This window comes from Punica granatum, chromosome 6 (genome assembly GCF_007655135.1).
Source record: "Punica granatum isolate Tunisia-2019 chromosome 6, ASM765513v2, whole genome shotgun sequence".
Lineage (NCBI taxonomy): Eukaryota > Viridiplantae > Streptophyta > Magnoliopsida > Myrtales > Lythraceae > Punica > Punica granatum.
Genome location: NC_045132.1, coordinates 22,021,773 through 22,044,926, shown reverse-complemented (window position 1 = coordinate 22,044,926; position 23,154 = coordinate 22,021,773). Strand labels below are relative to the sequence as shown.

Here is a 23,154-nt window from a genome sequence, read left to right as displayed (position 1 = left end):
ACTCTTTCCAACATGTCAATTTAATGCAATCCTCATCCCATCTCCTATTAAAACCCCTCCGATTCCTAAGCATCAAAAGGAACACCTAATTCTAAATCTCTCTTTAGTCTTCGGATAAATCTCTTGGGACTCATTTTCTTGTTCCGGGTGTTAGGTGTTCAGGCTAGCCGAAATGGCAGGGGACGCCGTGAAGCTGCTGGGCGCATGGCCAAGCCCATTCGTTATGAGGGCTCAAATCGCGCTCAACCTCAAGTCTGTGGGATACGAGTTTCTCGAGGAGACTCTGGGGACCAAGAGCCAGCTCCTCCTCCAGTCCAATCCCGTCCATAAGAAGATTCCGGTCCTGATCCACGGGGACAAGCTTGTCTGTGAATCTCTGATCATTGTTCAGTACATCGACGAGGTCTGGTCCTCAGGCCCTGGAATGCTGCCTTCCGATCTGTATGATCGCGCCACCGCCCGCTTCTGGGCAGCCTACATTGATGACAAGGTACTCAATATCGAAAATTGGCGTAGCTCGAGCCTCTCGGTCCATGATTGATCCGTAACTGAAAATCCAGGATTATGTTACTTAAAATCCATCAAATACTACCAAGTCTTATTTATTGCAGCTGTCTACTTCTGCACGGCACGTTGTTGCTCTCACAGTCTCACTTTTGATAGAACCTGACCTTATAATACTCAATGATACTTGTGCATATACAGTGGTTTCCTTCCTTGATCGGGATAGCGAAGGCCCAGGACGACGGGGCAAAGAAGGCTGCTATCGAGCAAGTCAGCGAAATCTTGGCCGTGTTAGAGGACGCATTCACAAAGTGCAGCAAAGGGAAAACCTTCTTTGGAGGGGACCGAGTTGGTTACCTCGACATTGCATTCGGCTGCTTCTTGGGCTGGCTTAGGGTCACGGAGAAGATGAATGGAGTCGAGCTCATCAGCAGGTCCAAGACTCCACAGCTGGCCCAGTGGGCTGAGAGGTTCTGTGCTGACCCCGCTGTCAAGGACGTGATGCCCGAGACAGACAAGCTCGCGGAGTTCGCCAAGGTGCTCTTTGCCAAATTCAAGAATCCTCCCTCCCAGTAGGGGAATTAAAATGGAATTAATAATGTAATCCCCAAGGATCTGTTTAGGAATCAGTACGTCTTATTAATCTCGAGTCATTGAGATTGTGAGCCACTCTTTACATGACCGAAACCTGATGACATCCATCAGTGCATAAAATGAAAGGATTCTTACGGGACCTAATAAGAGATAAACTGTGTGCGATCATTATTCCCACTGTGGCACGCCTGCCTTGCCGGAAAATATCGCACTGCCATGGATTCACAATGTCCCTGAAGTGCCTCTCAAATTCATGAAAGTCCTGAATCGGGATGCAATGAGGTGGGCATATGTAACGAATCGGGATGAACGATGTCCTCACACAGGCCAAGTCGCTCGTGATCAAGATGTCACATTGACTTAGCGACGTAACAACAGAAGTTGATGATCCCATTTGATTAGGAAAGTAATTAATATGCAATTCGATAATCCGAAAGCTGGGAAGACGAAAACCTACCTGATATAATATCCTCCTTTGTTGAGGCGTCTGCTCTAGCTTGATTTCTCGCCCTTTGAAAATCGGTTTAGGATTTGTGAGAACTGTTCATCATAATCCAAAGTTGTAATGTTTATAATGCTTTGGCCAATCCAACCTACCCATAGAGGAAAATGAGAGTGATATAATGCTCTTGGGAACGGTGAGTCAGAGATTTGGATTGAGAGTGATGCTCTGCTCTGCTCTGCTAGTAGTTGATGCTATCTCCAATCCCCGAAATGCCGCTTGCGATTTGAGAAACATTTTTGCAGACATTAGACTTAATTTCAAATCGTTTTTCGGACTGGCGTTGCTCATGGATTCTGATTCTGAGCAATTCACAATTCAAGAAGTCCTAATCCAAGTATATATTTTGGGTAAATTAAGAAAGGATTCTGTTTCATGAAGTTAACGTTATATTCTCATTGCTAATTAATGATGAACCTAGTTAGTCACATACAAAAGAACACGTATAAGCCACGATGACTTGATTCAAATTAAGGCAATTAATTAGGAAACAATTATTGGATTCGATTTGCAATATAGATTGCAGAGTTGTTAGCACGTCTCGAAGACAAATCCAACTAAGAAGTGGATCCTCATAAGGAATTATTATATGAGATATATTAGTTTCCTTATTTGAAAAGTTACCATAATAGAAAGTATATATATGGAAACTTGTCTCGAGAGCAATTCTGTAATTCTCTTTTGGACTAAAACGAGGTCTTGGAAATTCACAAGGATGAGTTTGCAATTAATTTATTGTGAATGTGAATAGATTAAAGTTGCAAATATTGGTCCTTAAGGATAAGTAATGCAAGTATACATATTTTGATATGTGTGGCTATTATTAATCCTTAATTCTTGTCATTATCTAAGACACCCTCTTGAATGTATACAAGGATGGTATTGCAATTAATTAGTTATGAATTAATTAATATTGCAGAACATGGTTCTTGATGGGTTAATGATGAAGCTATATATAGATATATATGGTCTCATTTATCCATTAAGTTTTGTAATTATTCAAGACTCTAGAAAAGACAAAAACAACCGGTGTGGATTGATTTAAGCGGTTCGATATTTGTTCCGTTTAAGTAAGGTCTCAGGTTCGAGTCATTGTTAATGCAAAAAATTCACGTTGGGAGAGTTTTACCCCTTATCGACCTAGTTTGATTGAATTAGTCGGGGTCCAATTAGACTTCCGGATATCAAGGTTTATGGTGAAAATCTATCAAAAAAAGGGGACAAAAGAGTGAGCTTTGGAAGCTCACGGCTGGACAAAAAGAGCAGCCACAGTGGCTGCACTGGTGCCGCTGATCGGAGGCCAAAATCAGCTACGTTCGGTTTTCCGAAAAGCCCGAGACAACTCCAACGTCCTGTCTTCCATTCGAGAGCATCATCCTATCATGTGGGCAGCTCATGTGGATGGGTTCAGACCGCAGAAGGGGCATCACTTGGCGAGGATCGTGTTCGTGTGGAGAAGCTAGAGGCCGGATACTTGGACAGCTCCTACACCAACGTCTGAGGGACTTTTACTTCAAGAGGTAACTCGAGAAGAAACTTTCCTCATAGATGTTAGCTCGCGTTATCTAAGTCGATGGAGGGTGATATCACAAGCCCGGGATAGGATTCTGGGATCGCTCCTTGCATGTTTAATCGTTGAAAATTTTGTCTTATCGGTCTTTAACGCTTCCACTCGCTTAATCCAACATCATAGCCAGCTTCAGCTTGCCTCAAATTCTCAAGCAAGCGTTCTGCTTCGCAGGGTGAACCCATTAGCGGACTGCCATCGATCCTGTGGGCTCGGACAGCTCTTAAAGCGGCGTTCTTACTTTTCTGACGCTGATCCATCTCCCGAAAGAGCATTTCTAGCTCGGTTATCATATCTGTGCAACGAGTTTGAGCGAGTCTATCCATTTTCCTGCATTTAAGAAAATTAATGAGCAAACCAGAGGTAGGCAGAAATTAACACTGATGTGTACCCTATTGTTCAGTTTCAAAAATTAACATTGAGACAACAAATTCATGTTGAACAGCAGGCAAGGAGGCAAAAACAACAACCAAGAACCATGGCACCACTTGTAACTTCAGTGCCATTCTTCATTTCATAGTACTTTAAGACAATGCTTTTTAATCAAGAAGGTTTGCGTAGAAACATTAAAAGGAGGATATTACAACAGTTTCACAAAAAAGAAAAGCATCATCAATTTTTGAAACTGAAGTTCACAAACTACAGGACAGCATAAACAACAAAGTATCCTGATAGATGAGCAGTACTTACAGCAATCAAATCCCCGAATTTCCCGCGCTGAGGGAAGTCTTCAAAGTTACCAACAATGCATTTCTTAATTTTCCGAGTCTCGATATTTTGCGATATTTACTTCATCGTATACTCTCATTTTCTTTTCCCTTTCCCTTGTCATACGGATGCGTCCCAGTCCAGACTCTAAACTTATATAACAATCTACATATAGACCATTTGTTTCGGAAAACAAAGGCATTTTTCTATAAGAATTACTTTGACGTCAATTTATATATTATTCCGCAAAAAAAAAAGGAAAAATGAAAATTGTGGCATGATATACGAGAATTAGCTTAGTTTGTCCTAATTAATATTTCCTATTTTTTGTCAACGGGAGAGTCAAATAAAAATAAGAAAACAGAGGAACTATGCAAAATGCCGACCATAAACCGTTTGAAAACAACCACGCCTCCTATTCCTATTCCCCTAGTAATCCGAAAGTCCAACCTCAGCTTCTAGAGAAAGTGACTGCATTTTCATATATTTTACATTTATTTATTTATATATTTATACTCATCATCATCAATATTCACTAATCCCGTTTTTATTTGATTTTATTAATTCCATGTTCGTTTCTAATCTTCATGCGATCAGTACAAAAATTACTGGATGCAACATCACATCTTCCCTTCCGGGACAGATTATGAGTCAACAATCCCTAAATAAAACTTTCAATTTTACACGTTAAAAGGACATCCATCCATGCTACGTTTTATATCACAAATATTTAATTATTTTTGTACTATAATAATAATAATCTATTTAGCAAATTATTATGTATTGATTACACCCTTTTCCGCGCGTGAGCAACCACGAAGTTTCCATGCAAGTCAATATACGGTCTTGACTGACCCATCAGAACTCTTCAAACGGCGATTAGTTCGTGTCGTATTGCCATAGTCCATGTAGTTTTTGCTTCATCGTCCTTGTCAATTAAGAAAACATTTTTCTTAATTAATAAAAGCCGTAGGGCTGGCTAATGCCACCAACAAAGACCCAACACAATCAACCTTTTCCCTCCCCCTCAATTTTATTTATATAGAAACAATACAGTTCATAAACTTCTCGATCGTTCAGTTTCATAAATTCCATGGAGCTGTTCCAGAAGACCAAGGTTGTCAAGCTCCGGAGCCACCTCGACAAGTACCTGGTCGCAGATGACGACCGGGAGACCGTGAGGCAGAGCCGGAACGCGAGCTCCAGCAAGGCTAGATGGTTCGTGGAGACAATCGAAGGGAAGAACGGGTCGATCCTCCTGAGGAGCTGCCACGGGGGATACTTGACTGCCTCCGATGCACCGTTCCTACTAGGGATGACCGGAAAGAAGGTGATGCATACCATGCCTGAGAAGCCATCTGGTGACTGGAACTTGCAGTGGGAGCCCATCAGGGACGGGTTTCAGGTACGAGAGACCGCATACTAAAGTTCCTTTTGATTGACTCTGTCTGTCGGGTCGACTGTAACACCAATGCAAAGCAAGACCGGATGTATATATACGATTGCTTCTCCTCTTCAGGTGAAGTTGAGGAGTTGGTGCGGGAAGTATCTGAGGGCAAATGGTGGGACGCCGCCCTGGCGGAACTCGGTCACGCACGACGAACCGCATAGCGGGGTCACCCATAACTGGATCCTGTGGGACGTGGAGGCAGTGAGTGACTCAGAGTTCGATCAGTCATCGGAGGACAGCCTATCGTACATGTCGAGCTTCTCGTCGGTCAATCCGGATGATGTCCTTGTGGGTGCGGGTGATGAAGTAATTACTTGGTCTCCCATGGCCGCTCTGACTCCAAGGAAGTCTAGTTCGAAGTGGTATTTAAGAAAGGTATGTATGATCAGTGCTGTGATTAAGTTAAGATGGCATAAATTAATTCTATGGCTGGTAGGACTAAGTTTATGTGCTTTTCTGATTGTCTGTTGCGATGATTCATTTGCCTATTTAGGATGAAATCATGAAACATCGAAAAGAAAACCATATGGACAGCTGGGGGGGGGGGGGGTGTTAATTAATCATTAAGAGCTACAATTAGGTAAATTAAGATTCAAGTTTATTGGTAGGTGAAAGAATAAAGCTCAAAATCACAGTAATATCGCAACATGAATATAATTATGTGAATTTCTTACTCGTTTCATTTAAAAAATAATAATTGTATCATAAGCCTATAGTTAAATATTGATTACGCGGAGTAACTTGATTATTAAGATTAGATCCAGGATCCGCTGCAAACAGAGTTGACGCTCATTGTTGACAGGGGTTAATGCCAAATACTATTCCAAAATGTGCTATGTTGCGTTTGGTTTCAAAATAGGATTTTAAAATCAGATTTTGATTTTGAAAAAGAATGGTATAAATGGAGTTCACCCTTTGACTTTGTATGTGTTGTTTTGTTTTGTTGTGAAAAAAGTGGTATAAATGAGAGCCACTCTTTGACTTTGTATGAATTATTTTGTTTTGTTGTCAGTAGAATTAGGTTAAAATTGTGATTTTAAAATCACATTTACAAACCAAACAAGCCATAAAAGATTTCTCATAATATCATAGTAAAGAATTGCGCATCAGACATTTTAATATTAAAGCAAGGTAATTGCAGAAGTAACTAACTCGTACTTAATTACATGACATGGTAAAAGAGAGCACGATTAAAAGTTTGCAAATGGTCCACTTATTAATAGATTATTGCACATATATCACATCCAATGATTCCACTTATCATCGTCTCAAAATGATTCCAAGCTATAAGCTTAGAGCTAACCCGATACTTATGTACTTACATACATTGTGTATTAATGTATGTAGCACTAATTAATAGTGTTAGATGGACTAATGGAGAAGTGGTTGAGATGAAATATCCAAAGTGGTTCCTCGAACCAAAATGTCTAGAAAAGAAAAGCAAATTGGTTCTTGGAAGCAACGTTTAACTACCCTTCTGCACTACTTAAAAAGGGCACTAGGAAGACCTACTAGCTTAATTTATTTATGCAAATAATTGACAAATCGATCGACAAATAAATCAGAGGAAAAATTGGGGAAAAAGGGGAACCACTTTATTCAAGATGTTCACACTTCCTTATCTGATTTGGTCAATCAATGTAAGTGATTCATGCTTCCGTTAATTATTGACATCTTAGTAATACGTCTTTGTCAAATTTCACGAGCTATGTCATAAACTGTATGGAATGGAATGGAAAGGCACCTTTGCCCTTTTCGTTTGTTTTCTTGTGGAGATAAAAAAAAAAGTTTTTTTTTTCTTTTTTGCTAGTTACGCCAATATACATATATATATATATAAAGAAAATGAGGAAAATGTTACGAATAGATTATTACTTTCCTTGGGCTAGAGCTTTCTCTTCATTACTTGCAAATGAATGAAAAGGTTTTACTAAGATAAGTCGTCTAGATATTTCTCTCGACAAAATAATGCTTTTTTTTTCTTTTGTTTACACAAAAAGTCAAAAAATGAACAAAGTAATTATTTTTGAATATGCCCAATGATCGAAGAATATATTCATTATTTTCTAGCTATATAAATAAAATGACAATAAAAAATGAATGGTGAAGTGAAATAAGCATAAACTGGATTTTTTGGGCCAAAAATGTCACATAATAGTTAAAACAACAATAATAGAGACGATGTCTTTTTCCAAAAAAAAAAAAAAAAAAATAGAGACGGTGTCTTTATGTGAGCCCGTTATCATTGCTTCTGTTTTCAGCAATCTTAGTTTCCCTTGGGCTTAAACTCACGACATCTCAAAAGACCAAAAATTGGTTAATGTGAACGGATAGAGCGTCCCGCGTAAAGACCAGTCCATTAGGCCCCATCTGTCTCAATCCAAAGTAACGAACACATAAAACTTTTGTACAAGAAGATGCGAATAGCCCTCTTGCATGCTCGAAGAACGCGGGAGATCGAGTCGGGTTTCCTTTGTGGAGATTGCTATCCGGTTATTGCATTAGATAGATAATTAAACGGATGTTGCTACCACACATTTGTTATAAAGGAGACCTTACGGTAAGCCTCCGCAAGGAACACCCTTTAGGAGAAATGTTCCACACCCCCACGGAACCTCGGCCCACACGTAGGATATACTTTCTTTCCATTTAAAAAGAATTGAGCATATATTCCTTGCCCCATTAGACGTATTTGCATAGACTCATTCGTATGCACACCTCTCTATTATGGTTTAGTAATTATTAGATACTTCATGTTAAATTCCAAACAAGGCATTTTTTGTACTTCTTATACGCACACAATGGTCGGTGGATCGAGAGAGACTCCTTCAAATCGAATTAGTAACATTACTTACTACTAAACAAAGAGAAATCCGAAACAATAAACTGGTCGAGAATTTTGTTCCTTTGAACTTGTTATACCGATACTGATGTGGGTGTTTTATACACCCGGGTGCATGGAGCGGACGACGTCTATGTCTGAGATGGGGATAGCGGCGCCACGTACGCAACATCAGCGTAGTAGGCACGCGCTCCCCGTGTCGTCTCGGGCGTTACTTCTCATCTCCTTCCCTCGTACCGCCTCTCCGGCGATGATGACCCTTTGACTGGGTGGCCGCTGTCACTGGCATCTTCGGCGCTGCCCTGCTCGCTGGCACCCAATTCATCTTGCCTTTATTCCATTTGAATATTCACCCAATCTTCTCTCCACTTCCCTTCCCACGGAGTATTTAAGAACAAAGATCCATTTCCGTCTTCGTCTTCATCTTCTTCACGTTGAACAAGATTCAGATTGGATCCCGTTATCTAGATCTTGAGCATCTCCTTGTTCTTCTTCTTCTGATTGTGATAGCAGCAGCAGAAGCAGCTGCCGCAGATCAGCAGCAACAAGTACAGGACGGGGATGGAGTTCTTCCAGAACGCCAGGGCGGTGAGGCTGAGGAACCGGCACGACAAGTACCTGGTGGCGGAGGAGGACGAGGAGTCGGTGACCCAGGAGCGGAACGGCTCCTCCAAGGCCGCCCGTTGGACCGTCGAGTTCGTCCTCAACTCCGACTCCATCATCCGCCTCAAGAGCTGCTACGGCAAGTATCTCACCGCCTCCAACCAGCCCTTCCTCCTCGGCGTGACCGGTCGCAAGGTCCTCCAGACCCTTCCCCGCCGCCTCGACTCCTCCGTCGAGTGGGAGCCCGTCCGGGAAGGCACCCACGTCAAGCTCCGCACCCGCTACGGCAACTTCCTCCGGGCTAACGGCGGCCTCCCCCCCTGGCGCAACTCCGTCACCCACGACGTCCCCCACCGGACCGCCACCCAGGACTGGGTCCTCTGGGACATCGACGTCATCGAGATCCTCCTCCAGTCCCCTACCGACAAGCGCCCCGTCGAGCCCCTCTCCCACATCGACTCCATGGGTTCTGACACTTCCCCTTCGTTTGCATCCGCCAACTCCGGCAACTTTTCCCGGGAGGAGGTAAGGCCCCTCTTAGTACTGGCTTCTGCTGCAATCTTCAGTGGTAATTTCGTGAAATTTTGCAACTCTTCTGAGAATTTTGCTGTTCTTTAAGAAAAAAGTTTTCATCTTTCCATTCTGATCAAAGAGGATTACTTTCGCAACGAGACTGAATTCGTGTCTTTCGATTATTTGCAGTCGATCGATTCTCATGTGGGTTCACCTCCGAAATCCGATGGGAGAATGATATACTATCACCTCGCGGATGAAAATGGGAATGTGGAAGGAGAAGACATGGAAGGGTATTCCTTTAGCTTCAAAGGCAACAACTTGGAGGAATTGACTCATAAGTTGGGGGAAGACACAGGGATGGAGGAGATCATCGTGTGCTCTCGCAGCCCACTCAATGGGAAGCTCTTCCCCCTCCGGCTTCAGCTCCCACCAAACAATGCTACTATGCACGTTGTTGTGGTCCCATCATCCTCGATAGGTGAGGATTGTTCAAAATCTTAATCTATCGAACTTCTGCTTGATTCTGGCTTTTCATCCAATTTGTATTAATATATGGGCTCGCTTGATTACTTGACTAATAAGTTCGTTTCGAAAGTGACATGAGCTCCGTGCTAGATGGGATCTTATATTGTGTTGTTTTAGAGAAGATGATAGTATGTGTTTGGCTTAGTCTTCAGTTGAATGTCGACTAGCTTCTGGATATTTGATATTTCGAGGTATAGGGGAACTGTATGGTTGGAGGAGAGCTGAGTTAAGATGGAGAAGATAAGATGTTGATGATGTCTAGAATTGGGAGTGATTATTGCCAACAGGGGATTATTAGGAAGGCTGCCTTTTGCTCATGTCTTCAATGAAGTTTCTTTAATGCCTGAGACCTTGTATTTGAGATTAAGGGCACTTCTATGAATCCATTTTTGATCTTCTGTTTGGTTTAGTTCACCAAAGTCAATTAGCAAAGACTTCATATGCTCGAGTGTACAATTCGGTGGAGTAAACACTAGGGAGACTTTGTTTGGATGAGTTCAAAAATCTTCTGCTCGGCTTTAGCTGAGAAAAGTCAAATAACAAAGTTCCAATGCTCTATTTACTCTGAAAGATACAATACTGTGCTTGAAGCCCGTTGAATTGATTGCGCAACCACTCTGATGACAACTTGACCGATACTTGTTTATTGCAATCTAACTTGATTTAGGTGATTGAAGTTGACTTCAGATGAATTTGCAGCTCTCTCTTCACTTCAATCTGCTCTTATTTTTTTCTTTCGATTGCTATTGCTTCCTGTTCCCTTGTCCTTACCGGAATCTGTCCTGTACTGCCTTTTCTTTGGTCTATGTTGTCTAACTATGAGACCTTCTGATGCTCCAGTGGTTACAGACTTTCAAAAGCAAGGAGTTCTATAGTCGGCACCGCCATGATATCTCGGAGTCATTCAGATCCTAAACCGATGTACATTCGATGCAGTTCTATATACATGCTATCAGGAAGAAATCAGGAGCCAATATAGTGCTTTCTCCTCATACTTTATGCCTGAAGTTCTACCGAGGATCAGCTGGTAAAATGCTGAACCCAGGACCCAGGAAGTGTTCGCCTCTTATGGATTGCAGCTCAATATTGTGCCTGTGAATCTGTCGCCCTGCCTTGCTTTTAGTTCAATGATTCTTCCTTTGATTGTGAATGTACAAATTTTGTGTTTTCTTCATGCATATTGAGTAGAGGAGATGGTCGATTGGGCGACTTTCTTTGTTTTATTGTGTTTCATTCTTTTTAACCTTTCTGTGTTTGCAATATTGATAAGACAATCGAAAATTACATGATCTGTATAAACACATGCATGCAAACTGCACATCGTAGGAGGGCTGCGATTCAAAAACTAACATAATTTAATTACCCAAAAAAAAAAAGAGCTAACATAATTTTTGCGCGTAATCATGGGACATTTCGAAGAAACCTCTTGTTACAAACCGAAACAGCCTTTCTGAACTTTATTACAAACATAATATGTTGCGTGTGGTTTCCTGACAGTACACAAGTTCAGGTAGCATCCTAATGCAGACTCTCGAACTAGATTAACATTATATCTGCATCTGCAACACTACATTCGGGTGGGAAGTGGGGAAAGACCCCAACTAGTTTGGAATCGAGATTATCGTTGTGATTAACAATCAATCAGCAGCGATTAAATTGAATCTTATTCTGGAGTTCCACCCTCTTGGCACCCATCCACCACTCTGTCAACCCCTTCACCATTCTTTATCAGCAAAAGTATTATTTGCACCCCAAAGTTCCTTGCCACATCCTGTTTTAATCAGATATCAGGAAGTAATTAACAAATATGTTAGCAGACGAGTGGAAAATCAATTAGCAAGAAATGATCGTATCATCAGTTCCTCCATGTCGATGTCGATCTCGATTAACAGGATGTCAGTGTACTTGGCAGCTATATACTGGCTTTTATCTAGGCTAAATAAAAGGGCACATATAGTCCTATCATCGAGAATCGAATCGGAAACTTCTTATTTTCTATGTGAAGGTGTGAGCTACTTCACTACATGCTCTTTCTCAAATAATTAGTTAATTAATTTTTGTTAACTAATTTATTACACCTAAAATCATCATAACAAAAACACAATCAAATAAAGGAAACTAGAAGCGATAAGAGTCAGCTAAGAACTTAATTATGTCCATAGCCCAATCTCCTGCCTTCTTTCTATATCACCTTCCCTTTCCTATACCCCGATTGGATCAACCAGCCCTTTACTTCCGATTTCAAAAAGAAAAAGGACAAAATTAATTAAGCGAAGCTCAAAGAAATAGAAAACGAATATATACCTAAGGTGCTCACAACCTAAATTAATTGCAAGCTACAGACTTGAAATGATTTTCTACTTCCAACCCCGATACACTCTTGGCCTACTATGTTCTCTCTATCCTTCCGTGTCTTCCTCAACTGCTCTATCCTTCCATAACCCTCATAAGGCCTAAGCAATCTCATATAATCTACTTCCTTTAATTCAAGACATATTAAACGGAGTTAAATCTATAGATATATCTATCTTTTACTCAACCAATTACGTCAATTGGAATCATCATACATAATATGAGAACATGAAATTAATCCTACATTGAACCCTATCACGCTTTCGCTTAAACAATCGCATAAAATCAAAATATGAACCCGATCAACCAAGTCCATACACCCAACCGCAATTAGACAAGCCGAACATTTCAATTCTTATTTAACTCTATAACCCATTAACTTTATTAATCTATTTGCTCCATCCACATCCAGAACCTAATCGGCGTGAAAACAAGATCAACCGACTCTAGAGATGCTGAACAGTAAAGCATAAACCACGAAACATCAACATGTAGCAAACTCCATATCAATAGTCAGAACCCTAAACTGAACTGAAACAAAGAGGAAAATGGCTCAATCCGTGCCTAAACTCAGTGATTAAGGGTGTCTACGGTTAGGAGAATCAACTTACAAATCAAGAACTCCAAACAAAACAACACCAGTAATCATCAAGAAATAATTCTTGGATAACCCTGAAATTCTTCACCAGGATAGTTGGTGGACAACCGAAAGAATTTCACTAAAAGGAATCGACAAAAAAGTTGTCAGATGGGCAGCCAAATGAGCGCGTGTTGATGAGCTAAACGTATCAAGACGAAGCTTATACCACCAGGAATCACCCCTCTGAAGTTTCATAGAAAACGGGTAACAACTCACCTTCCGATCGACTCCCGAAGCACCCCTTCACTTATCTGTTTCTGCAGAATTTCACCTCTGCAGTCGCACCCCTGTTTCAGCTCTGTATCAACACTTCCCAGCTCTATTCTATTCACCCGTCTTCATCAAGTCTCGTTCTCTTCTGCCCCCCTCATCCATGAGCTCCATCTCGAGCTCTCAAACTCTCTCTCCCTCTCTTCCTCTCGAACCAGCCTCTCTCTTCTCTCTCTCCCTCCCTCCCTCCCTCTGTTTCTTCTTCATTTTCCCCCGAGCAAAACAGAACAAGAAAGAAAAAGAAAGGAACAATTGAAATGAAATGGCTGGCGGTGGCAGGATGGCTCAAGGGAAAATGAGGGCCACGTGGGGCCCTTGCTACATAAAGTTATGGTGTATAGTATACATATGTAAGCATATGCATGTATAGTATACGCATGTTTAAAAAAATAAATACCAATTCTCACCAGACAATACAAGAATCATATCTACTTGGGATAAAATTTAATGTGCAAACTTGAAAACTAACATGAATTACGTATGTAATCACAAGACGTCTCGAAGAAACTTCTTTTATTATCGACTGAAACAAATTATTCAAACTCGAATCCATTGATTACAAACGCAACCTGTCATCGCATGTAATTTCTTGACATAGCACAGGTAGCATCTCTTATTGCCAATGCTCGAGCTAGATTTAACATTCACGAACCACAACATTACTTTGAGGCTGGAAATGCCGAAAGACCCTTATTAGTTCGACCGGATCGAGATTATTGTTGTTGAGATCATGATTCAAATCAGTTGCGATGAAGCTCGATCTTCTTCTGGAGCTCGTCCTTCTTGGCGCCCACGACTTTGTCAACTACTATCCCATTCTTTATCAGCAAAAATGTGGGGATGGCTTCTACTCCGAATGTCTTCGCCACGTCCTGTTTTAATAAGACATAAAGAAATCAACAAAGATGTTAGCAAAAACATATATGTTTCCACTTCCCAGAAATTGTAGATAAATGATCGTACCTCCAGCTTGTCCACATCAATCTTGATGAACTCGATGTCGGTGCACTTGGTAGCTAAGTCATTAATCATGGGTTCCATGAGCTTGCAGGGACCGCACTGCGATGCCGTGAAATCCACGACCATCTACACCTCTCAGGAAATTATTGACATATATCAGAATCAGCAAAACATTAACTACACAGAATGAAGCAAAGGTCGTGGAGTGATAATTTTTTTGGTCATGCGGCTGCCAAAGTCGTGACAACTTTCTATAATGCACGTATACCAATATAAAATTCGATTCTCTTTCGGCTGTGAAGCTTTGAAAATAAACTATCACAAACTGTTCTATAGTATAAGCTTGTCAGCAGAAGACGACATAGCGTACAATATATATGATAACAAGAAAGGAAACCGAACCGATAAGATCAACGTATATTCGAGAAATGTTATATATGGTTATGTATATACCAGCTTGGTGGTCCCTTTGGAGGCATCGAAGTGTGCCTTCCAACGAGCCGAGGAATGGAATTCGATGACCCGAGAGGTCTTCCCTGGGAAGAGGCATAGACAAAGGTGTGTTGGTGGTAGCCATTGCTGGTGGCGTCCCATACTTCTTTGTTTGTCACTCTCTCTTTTCAGAAAGAAACTGATGAATGTATAGTATAGAAGTCGAGAGAATGGCTTGGGTTTGAATTTGAGAAGCTTGTGAGAATTTATAGGCTGATAAAGTTAAATTGGAATTTTATTTTAACGACTATATATTCTCTGGAATATGTACATATCCACTGACCCAGATTTGCACTTTTGTGGCACTATGTAGCTGCAAAACGGGTTATATTAGCTATTACTCCTGAACGATCAGTCAGAATATTCATTAAAGTAGGACATATTCGCATATATGACCAGTCATATATGATGATGATCTTTAAGTATACACAAAATCTAGTTTAATAGGGGGCGAAATGAGAAAATAGAAGAGAAACAAATTCGACCCATTAATCGAAATTAAGCTGAGCCGCTGAAAAAAGTTTGTATTCCTTTGTTTTCTTTCTTGTGGATGGTTCGTTGGTTCTGATTAGGCCTCGAGTATTTTAACTAGAAGCAATTATATGTACTTGAGGATACAAATTTCTACAGTAATCTTTTCATGATTTTTTTTTTCAGTGTGTACCCTGGTATTTAGAATCCCAATGGATTCTAACTAATTCAGTTGGGAGATCGAACATTAAAGGTTATTCTCCCTTCCAACAAGTGCGCTTCCTGGAGTTCGAACTTGTGTTCTCCTCCTTACCTTACCACTCGACCAACACTTTTGTTGGTATCTTTTCAGGATATTTACAGAATCAACTAAAACGCGTCTTTTGTTAATGAAGAAATACCACAATTCGTTGAGTTACAATTGTTCGTTATTAATTTATCATTTTTTTGGTGAATTAATTTATCATTTTATAATGATTTCGACGGTACCAATCCCAATTGAAAGGCATATATATCGTGTGGCAAGCTCAAGTCAAAAGGGACTAAAAGCAATTATATGTACTTGAGGATACAAATTTCTACAGAAATCTTTTGAACTAAAACGCGTCTTTTGTTAAAGAAGAAATACCATAATTCGTTGAATTACAATGGTTTGTTATTAATTTATCATTTTTTTTGGTGAATTAATTTATCATTTTATAATGCTTTCGACGGTACCAAGCTCGGGTCAAAAGGGACTGACAACTCTGCCATTCATCTGTGCATAGTTAACGCGAGTTTAAATCTAATACGCGATGCAATCCATCCATTTATATTATCGTTTTCCTGTTATATCTTTCCGAAGTGAGATAATCTTTTATGGTTCAGATACGGAGCTGAATCTACGCATCAGTTGAGTCGGGCAATCACTTGGGGGGGGATCGGTTCAGCTGGCGTTGAGCTCAGACAAGAAAGCTTTCGAATGGCAGCAGAGCATTTGGCCAAAAAAGAAATGACGAATTCTATTGTTAGGGGGTAGTTGGCTGAGAAATACCTCGTAGAAATATAGAATCGATGCTGCCATGAAGCTAGTAAGAAAGCAAAGGAACAATTTTTGGTCTCAACATCAGAATCTGGTGACTGGTAAGTGACAACGAGTTTATTTGCGCCTCGAATTCTTCTCATCCAGGAGGAATCCTCATTCCAACCCACCTAATGAACACGCTTCGATCGAATTCATCTGACAAGAAAAGGAAAATGACCCGTGCAAATTGAACGATGTCGGCTTTCCTTTGTTGTACGTAATCTTCAGGTCAGGACATGCACGATTAATTTCTTATCTCACACGTGGCATCTACAAGCCCAGTGCAACGCTATTGGCTTATGACGGAAAGTTCTTGTTAGGAAAAATCCACAGGCCTACTTCAGACTTGGACCTATCCGCAACTCAAAAGCCTAAGCTAATGAATTGCTAGACCATTGTCTCTTATAAACCTATAGATTTCCTCTTAAATTTTTTCATGTGGTCCAACACCTACACTCACTATTCTCCATATAAGAGAGAAACCGTCCCAACAATTCTCCCCATTCTCAACTATGTGGAGGACTTCGAGCCGGACTTCCACTTCCGGATTTAAATACCAATTGTTAGGCCCTTCACTAGCCACGAGTTCCACGCTCGGACCTTGGTGTGGTGTGGATTTCCACGCATAGCGTGTGCACTTCCCTAGGATCGTTATCTTGGGCTCTGATACCACTTGTTGGGAAACATTCACAGGCTTATTTTGGATTTGGGCCCATCTGCAACTCAAAAACTTAAACCAATGAATTGCTAGACCATTGTCTCTTATAAACCTATGGATTTCCTCTCAACTTTTTTCATGTGGGACTAACTCCAACACCTATACTCACCATTCTCTATATAAGAGAGAAACCGTCCCAACAGTTCTGAGGTACAACCGATGCGGATTGTTCCAAAATACCTTGTGCTGAATCGACTAGAAAATGGCCCGACTTCACGTATATTACCTACGGCAAATGTCTTCGGTGTGAACCGATTCCTCCTAATTCCATTACTTTGCCATTGCATCGCCGTTTTTAATTACTGGGGGGCAAAGACATTGGCAACTTTGACAATGAAAAAGAGAATCCGATTCAAACTCCAAACTGGTTATTGCAGCCCCCTCCCTCAACAATTAAAATGGAGCATCCCCTCTTGCCGCAGTGTTTAACTTTTCAAGTAAACAGAGAAGACAAATATTTTTGCTGAGGAAATTGACATTCTGTTAATAATCACAATCGAAATCTGAATCTGTGTTCTGCAGAAATCCACCAGGCGTTTACTCAATACAATCACTTGAAAACTTTCTCTGTCGAATCCATGTAGAAGTATTCCTAAATGCGGAATTGAGTATAATAGGTGATTGTTGCTAGTCATACAAGATTCATGCCAATGAAACTGCTCTTGGTTTTAGCTCAATGTAACCTTTCACGCTCGGTCGGGGACAAGATTCTCCCGCTGTCGACTTGACAGCAGTTAATGGCTGGTGTCCTTTAAGAATAATAACCTCTGACTTCAATTAAAGCATATGATCAGAATGCAGAAACAAGCATCAAGGTTTAGGGGCAAGGGCTTTAAGTTAAATGTGTTACCACAAAACATATATTTTTTAAAAGAAAAGGTAGACAATAACAAGGTAAAGAGTGGGCGGCACTTTGCAGTTATATTCCCATTCTCATGTGCTTTGTACTTTAGAACTTGTAGCCTTGCCGATGTGCCGAAAAATTTCATGGTTATTGTGCCAAGTTAGATCAATTAGTACGGCAGTTCAATCTGAATCTGTTTCGATATCATTGTATTGGAATGTTCATTTTCCTGTTCCCGAGATAGTCCACAGTTAGAACTCTCGATCAATCCTGAGGGACCACTCTCACTAGCCATTCCATAGATCAACCAAACTTGATTGGTTACTAAGAGACATGGCAACTCATGGAATAAATAAGAAACGTCCAAAGTTCACTATAAGCAAAATGTTATTGCATAATGCTTCTATTCTTTGGTGATGAATAGTCTTTAGCTGGACGACTGAAAATACCCGAGAAGGCCAACACAACCCTGCCGAGACAGCTGCAATGAGACTCCCCTACTCAAACTGCATGTCTAATATCACGAGGCTACTCCTACATCAGCACCGTCATGGCTACCTCGGGCCGCTGCCCCTCCCTGGTGGTGGTGATTGTAGGAATAGCCACCCCCTCTACCGCTGCCTCCTCGTCCTCGATTGTTGTTATAGTAGTTCCTCAGGTAATGTTCGCCAAAGTGATCATAGTATGAACCATTTTGGTAGGGCCCACCACCTCTTCCCCCAGTTTAACCGCCACGACCATTAGAATAGTAGCTGCCACCTCGGCGACCACTGCCCCTGCCTCCCCCTCGGCCACCTCTCCGGCTCGTGTAGTTCCTTCGGTGGGCATATTTGTGATCCTTCGACTCTCTCTCTCTCTCTCTCTCTCTGATTAGGTTCCTCTTCTTCAAATTGTGAGTAGACAATTTCTTGTTAATCCAAGGACTCCGGAGGATTTTCGTAAACGGCTTTGTCCTGCATAATTGCATGCTTCTGTTGGAGTTTGGATCAGTCCTGCTGTGTTATCTGTTGAAGACTCTGTCTGTTTGTTGTTTATTACTGAAGTTAACGTTTTAGTGCAGTCATGTGTTTGCACGTTTTAGGCAGTTATCAAATCATGTACTGGCAGTTACTTTCTGCCTTTGTGTTTTATATTTCTTGTGAAAGTGTAAGACAGTTACTAGTTTTTCAGTTGTATCAAGAAGTTCTTCTGCAGAATCCTCTCTTTTCTTTTCTCTATGCTCTCAACTCTATCAATATATGTCTGAAACAGTGGTATCAGAGCTGATTAATCTTGAGGGATCTGTGAGGGTGAAAAGTTTCTGTGTGTTTTTGAGAGACTTGTGAGTTGATTTGAGTATAGTTCCAGACTGCATTCATAGCAGTTAAAGGTGAGATGGAGGCAGGTTCGAGTGGTTTTTCTGCCATGGCACCACCAATGTTTGATGGGGAAAACTACCAAGCCTGGGCCGTGAAAATGGCAGCCTACATGGAGGGAAACGATTTGTGGGAAGCAGTGGAGCATGATTATCAGGTAACTCCTCTTCCTGACAACCCAACCATGAATCAAATCAAGTATCACAAGGAGAGACTCACCAGGAAAGCCAAGGCAAAGTCATGCCTATATGCTGCAGTATCTCAAACTATTTTCACTAGAATTATGAGGTGTGACTCAGCTAAGGATATTTGGGAGTTTTTGAAAGCAGAATATGAGGGAGATGAGAAAGTTAGAGGGATGAAAGTGCTGAATCTCATGAGAGAATTTGAGAGACAGCAAATGGAGGAGAATGAAACAGTTAAGGAGTATTCAAACAGGTTGCTGGAGATAGCTAATAAGGTTAGAATACTCGGATCTGAATTGAAAGATGACAGAATTGTGCAGAAGTTGCTGGTCTCTTTGCCCGAAAAGTTTGAGGCAACTATAGCCTCATTGGAGACCACCAAAGATTTGTCAGATATAAAGTTAGCAGAGTTGCTGAGTGCCTTACAAGCTCAGGAGCAGAGAAGGATGTTGAGGCAAAAGGGTACTGTAGAAGGAGCTTTGCAGGCTAAGTTGAAACTTAATGCTAGTGGAAAGGGGAAGAAATGGTGCAACCAAAAAGGCAATGCAGAAGAATCTAAGGCACAAGGAAGGGAGAGCAGTATGGGTGGAACTGATCAAAAGAATAAAGGGAAGCAGTACACCAATTTTTCTCCCTGTCATCATTGTGGGAAGAAGGGTCATCCTGCTTTTAAATGCTGGAGAAAACCAACTGTGAGATGCAGGAAGTGCCACAAATTGGGGCATATCGAGAAAATATGTAGGGAGAGTGGTCAACAGCAAGGAGGAGAAGCACAAGTTGCAGAAAATCAAGAAGTTGAGCAACTTTTTGTTGCTTCTTGCTTCACTACAACTGGAGCAAGAGAGGGTTGGTTGATTGACAGTGGTTGTACCAATCATATGTCAGGAGATAAGAGTTTGTTCCAGGAGTTAGACCACTCTATAAACTCTCGAGTGAGAATTGGCAATGGTGAGTATATACATGTGGAAGGGAAAGGAGATGTTGTCATTGATAGTGACTTAGGAGCTAGAGTTATATCTGATGTGCTCTATGTTCCTAAGATTGATCAAAACCTTCTGAGTGTGAGTCAGCTATTACAAAGGGGATATAAGATTGTGTTTGAAGGAAACCAGTGCTTGATCACAGACTCGAGAGGCCAGAAGTTGTTCAAAATTCCAATGAGAGGCAAGTGTTTTTCTCTTGATCCATTGGAAAAGGAGCAGTTGGCTATGAGTGCAGAAGATGTTGCTGCAGAATTATGGCACAAAAGGTTAGGCCACTTCAATTACAAAGGCCTGATCCTTATGCAAAGGCAAGAAATGGCACAAGGGCTACCAGCATTGAAGGAGAAAGATTCAACCTGCAAGGCTTGTCTTCTTGGCAAGCAAAACAGATTACCATTTAAAGGATCTAGCTGGAGAGCAACTGAGAAGCTAACACTGGTTCACACAGATGTATGTGGACCGATGTCTGAAGCATCTTTGAATGGTAGCAGGTACTTTCTCATTTTTGTAGATGACATGACCAGAATGAGCTGGATTTATTTTTTGAAGACAAAAGCTGAAGTTGCTGATGTGTTTGAGAAGTTTAAAAGTTACGTTGAGAATCAGTGCAGGAAGAAAATTCTGAGCTTGAGATCTGATAATGGCTCAGAATATACTTCAAGTAAATTCAGAAATCTGTGTGAAGCTGCAGGTATTGATCATCAATTCACAGTTCCTTATTCTCCTCAACAAAATGGGGTGAGTGAAAGGAAGAATAGAAGTATTATGGAGATGGCAAGATGTCTGATGCATGAGAAAGAGCTTCCCAAGAAGTTTTGGGCAGAAGCAGCTAACACTGCTGTTTTCTTGCTGAATAGACTACCAACGAAGGCTGTTGATAAAAAAACACCATATGAGGCTTGGTATGGAGCAAAGCCAAATGTGAAAAATCTCAGAGTATTTGGTTGTGTGTGCTATTCTCATATTCCACAAATAAAAAGGAGCAAACTAGATATGAGGTCAGAGTCGGGAATATTCATTGGGTATAGCTTGCAGTCCAAAGGCTATCGAATTTATCAGCCTAAGACTGACAGAATTGTAGTAAGTAGGGATGTAGTGTTTATGGAAGAAGAAAAGTGGAGTTGGGAAAGCAGAGGTCCAGTGCAAACACAATCAAGCTCTCAGTTGCAGCAACAAACTTCAGTTAATGCAGATGAATGGACTGATGAAATGGTTGATGATGAACCAGTGAGGGGAACAAGGCCCCTGTCAGAAATTTATCACAGAAGCAATGTTGCAGTGTTGGAGCCTTCCAGTTTTGAAGAAGCAAAACAAGATCAAAGGTGGATTGAAGCAATGAAAGAAGAGATAAAAATGATTGAACAAAGTGGAACTTGGGAGCTTGTAGACAGACCTCAAGATAGGAAAGTAATTGGGGTAAAATGGGTTTACAAGACCAAGCTAAATCCTGATGGTTCTATCAATAAGTACAAGGCAAGATTGGTTGTAAAGGGTTATGCTCAAGTGTGGGGAGTAGACTATTCGGAAACCTTTGCTCCAGTGGCAAGGTTGGACACAATCAGGTTGCTTTTGGCTATTGCACCACAAATGAAGTGGAGTGTTTTCCAGTTGGATGTAAAATCAGCATTCCTCAATGGCTTCCTTGAGGAAGAGATTTTTGTAGAGCAACCGGAAGGTTTCAGTTTGAAGCATCATGAAAACAAAGTGTATGTGCTAAAGAAGGCTTTATATGGTCTGAAGCAGGCACCAAGGGCCTGGTACAGCAGAATGGATGATTATTTGCAGAGCTTAGGCTTTAAAAGAAGCCTGAGTGAGTTCACATTGTATACAAAGAAAGCAAAGGAAGGTGTAGTTATTGTGTCCTTGTATGTTGATGATTTGTTAGTTACAGGAAGTGACAAGAATCAAGTTGAGCTGTTGAAGAAAGATCTGATGAAGGTCTTTGAGATGACTGACTTGGGAAAGATGGCTTACTTCTTGGGTATGGAGATCCAGCAAACTGAAAAGGGCATATTTGTGTGTCAAAAGAAGTACTTGAAAGAAATTTTAAAGAGGTTTGGTATGGAAGAGTGCAAGAGTGTTGGAACTCCAATGAATTTGAAGGAAAAGCTACAGAAAAATGATGGGGCTGATGCTACCGATGAAATTGTTTATAGAAGCCTAGTAGGTTGTCTCATGTATATAACGGCAACAAGACCTGACATAATGTTTGCAGTAGGTGTCCTTTCGAGGTTCTTGAGTTGTGCAAGTGAGTTGCACATGATTGCAGCTAAAAGGGTGGTTAGATATCTAAAGGGCACTGCTACTTTTGGGATCAAGTTCACCAAAGGAAATCAGTTGAATCTCTGTGGTTTCACTGATAGTGATTGGGCTGGTTGTGTGGAGGATATGAGAAGCACATCTGGCTATTGTTTTACTATTGGTTCAGGGTGTTTCTCTTGGAGTTCGAAGAAACAAGAAGTTGTGGCCCAATCCACTACAGAAGCTGAGTTTATGGCAGCAACTGCAGCTGCTAATCAGGCCATCTGGCTAAGGAAGTTATTGGTGGACTTAGGATTTCAGCAAGAAGATGAAACTGAAATATTTGTGGACAATCAGGCTACCTTGGCTATTTCACAAAATCCGGTTTTTCATGGCAAGACTAAGCATGTCAAGGTGAAGTATTTTTATCTGAGAGAAGTACAGCAGGCTGGAGATGTAAAATTGGTGTACTGCAAGACTGAAGATCAGATAGCCGATATCTTCACCAAGCCATTCTCGGTGAACAGATTTGAGTGGCTTAGAGAAAGGGTTGGAGTTTGTAGCAGTCTCTGATCCAAGGAGGAGAATGTTGGAGTTTGGATCAGTCCTGCTGTGTTATCTGTTGAAGGCTCTGTCTGTTTGTTGTTTATTACTGAAGTTAACGTTTTAGTGCAGTCATGTGTTTGCATGTTTTAGGCAGTTATCAAATCATGTACTGGCAGTTACTTTCTGCCTTTGTGTTTTATATTTCTTGTGAAAGTGTAAGACA

General features: G+C 41.0%; 3 protein-coding genes and 2 long non-coding RNA genes across 5 annotated transcripts; 3 read left to right on the top strand and 2 right to left on the bottom strand.

Annotated features, from left to right (window-relative positions):
* The first annotated feature begins 55 nt into the window (after positions 1 to 55).
* LOC116210458 (glutathione S-transferase U17-like) lies at positions 56 to 1,275 on the top strand. The gene is made up of 2 exons (XM_031544333.1): positions 56 to 490; positions 706 to 1,275. The coding sequence occupies exons 1-2, from the start codon at positions 173 to 175 to the stop codon at positions 1,078 to 1,080; spliced, it is 693 nt and encodes a 230-aa protein (XP_031400193.1). The 5' UTR covers positions 56 to 172; the 3' UTR covers positions 1,081 to 1,275.
* Positions 1,276 to 2,842: 1,567 nt separating this feature from the next.
* Positions 2,843 to 3,547, top strand: LOC116210555. The gene is made up of 2 exons (XR_004157519.1): positions 2,843 to 3,120; positions 3,342 to 3,547. It is a non-coding gene; the product is annotated as an uncharacterized LOC116210555 (long non-coding RNA).
* Positions 3,548 to 4,877: 1,330 nt separating this feature from the next.
* Positions 4,878 to 11,100, top strand: LOC116210553. Its single transcript, XM_031544451.1, has 5 exons — positions 4,878 to 5,280; positions 5,395 to 5,700; positions 8,681 to 9,295; positions 9,473 to 9,764; positions 10,652 to 11,100. Exons 1-5 carry the CDS (start codon positions 4,969 to 4,971, stop codon positions 10,684 to 10,686), a joined length of 1,560 nt encoding a protein of 519 aa, XP_031400311.1. The 5' UTR covers positions 4,878 to 4,968; the 3' UTR covers positions 10,687 to 11,100.
* Positions 11,101 to 11,199: 99 nt separating this feature from the next.
* Positions 11,200 to 13,349, bottom strand: LOC116210554. The gene is made up of 2 exons (XR_004157518.1): positions 13,020 to 13,349; positions 11,200 to 11,582 (listed from the first exon to the last, which is right to left on the bottom strand). It is a non-coding gene; the product is annotated as an uncharacterized LOC116210554 (long non-coding RNA).
* Positions 13,350 to 13,569: 220 nt separating this feature from the next.
* Positions 13,570 to 14,686, bottom strand: LOC116211726 (thioredoxin H2-like). The gene is made up of 3 exons (XM_031546221.1): positions 14,487 to 14,686; positions 14,037 to 14,159; positions 13,570 to 13,945 (listed from the first exon to the last, which is right to left on the bottom strand). Exons 1-3 carry the CDS (start codon positions 14,625 to 14,627, stop codon positions 13,814 to 13,816), a joined length of 396 nt encoding a protein of 131 aa, XP_031402081.1. The 5' UTR covers positions 14,628 to 14,686; the 3' UTR covers positions 13,570 to 13,813.
* Positions 14,687 to 23,154: the final 8,468 nt, after the last annotated feature.

Excerpts from the sequence above, each read along its gene's own strand:
- LOC116210458 (XM_031544333.1), top strand. The coding sequence starts at position 173 with ATGGCAGGGGACGCCGTGAAGCTGCTGGGCGCATGGCCAAGCCCATTC. Across the intron at positions 491-705 it reads CAGCCTACATTGATGACAAG|TGGTTTCCTTCCTTGATCGG; the intron begins GTACTCAATATC and ends GTGCATATACAG.
- LOC116211726 (XM_031546221.1), bottom strand. The coding sequence starts at position 14,627 with ATGGGACGCCACCAGCAATGGCTACCACCAACACACCTTTGTCTATGC. Across the intron at positions 14,160-14,486 it reads CCAAAGGGACCACCAAGCTG|ATGGTCGTGGATTTCACGGC; the intron begins GTATATACATAA and ends TGAGAGGTGTAG. Across the intron at positions 13,946-14,036 it reads TTGATGTGGACAAGCTGGAG|GACGTGGCGAAGACATTCGG; the intron begins GTACGATCATTT and ends TTATTAAAACAG.
- LOC116210553 (XM_031544451.1), top strand. The coding sequence starts at position 4,969 with ATGGAGCTGTTCCAGAAGACCAAGGTTGTCAAGCTCCGGAGCCACCTC. Across the intron at positions 9,296-9,472 it reads GCAACTTTTCCCGGGAGGAG|TCGATCGATTCTCATGTGGG; the intron begins GTAAGGCCCCTC and ends GATTATTTGCAG. Across the intron at positions 9,765-10,651 it reads GGTCCCATCATCCTCGATAG|TGGTTACAGACTTTCAAAAG; the intron begins GTGAGGATTGTT and ends CTGATGCTCCAG.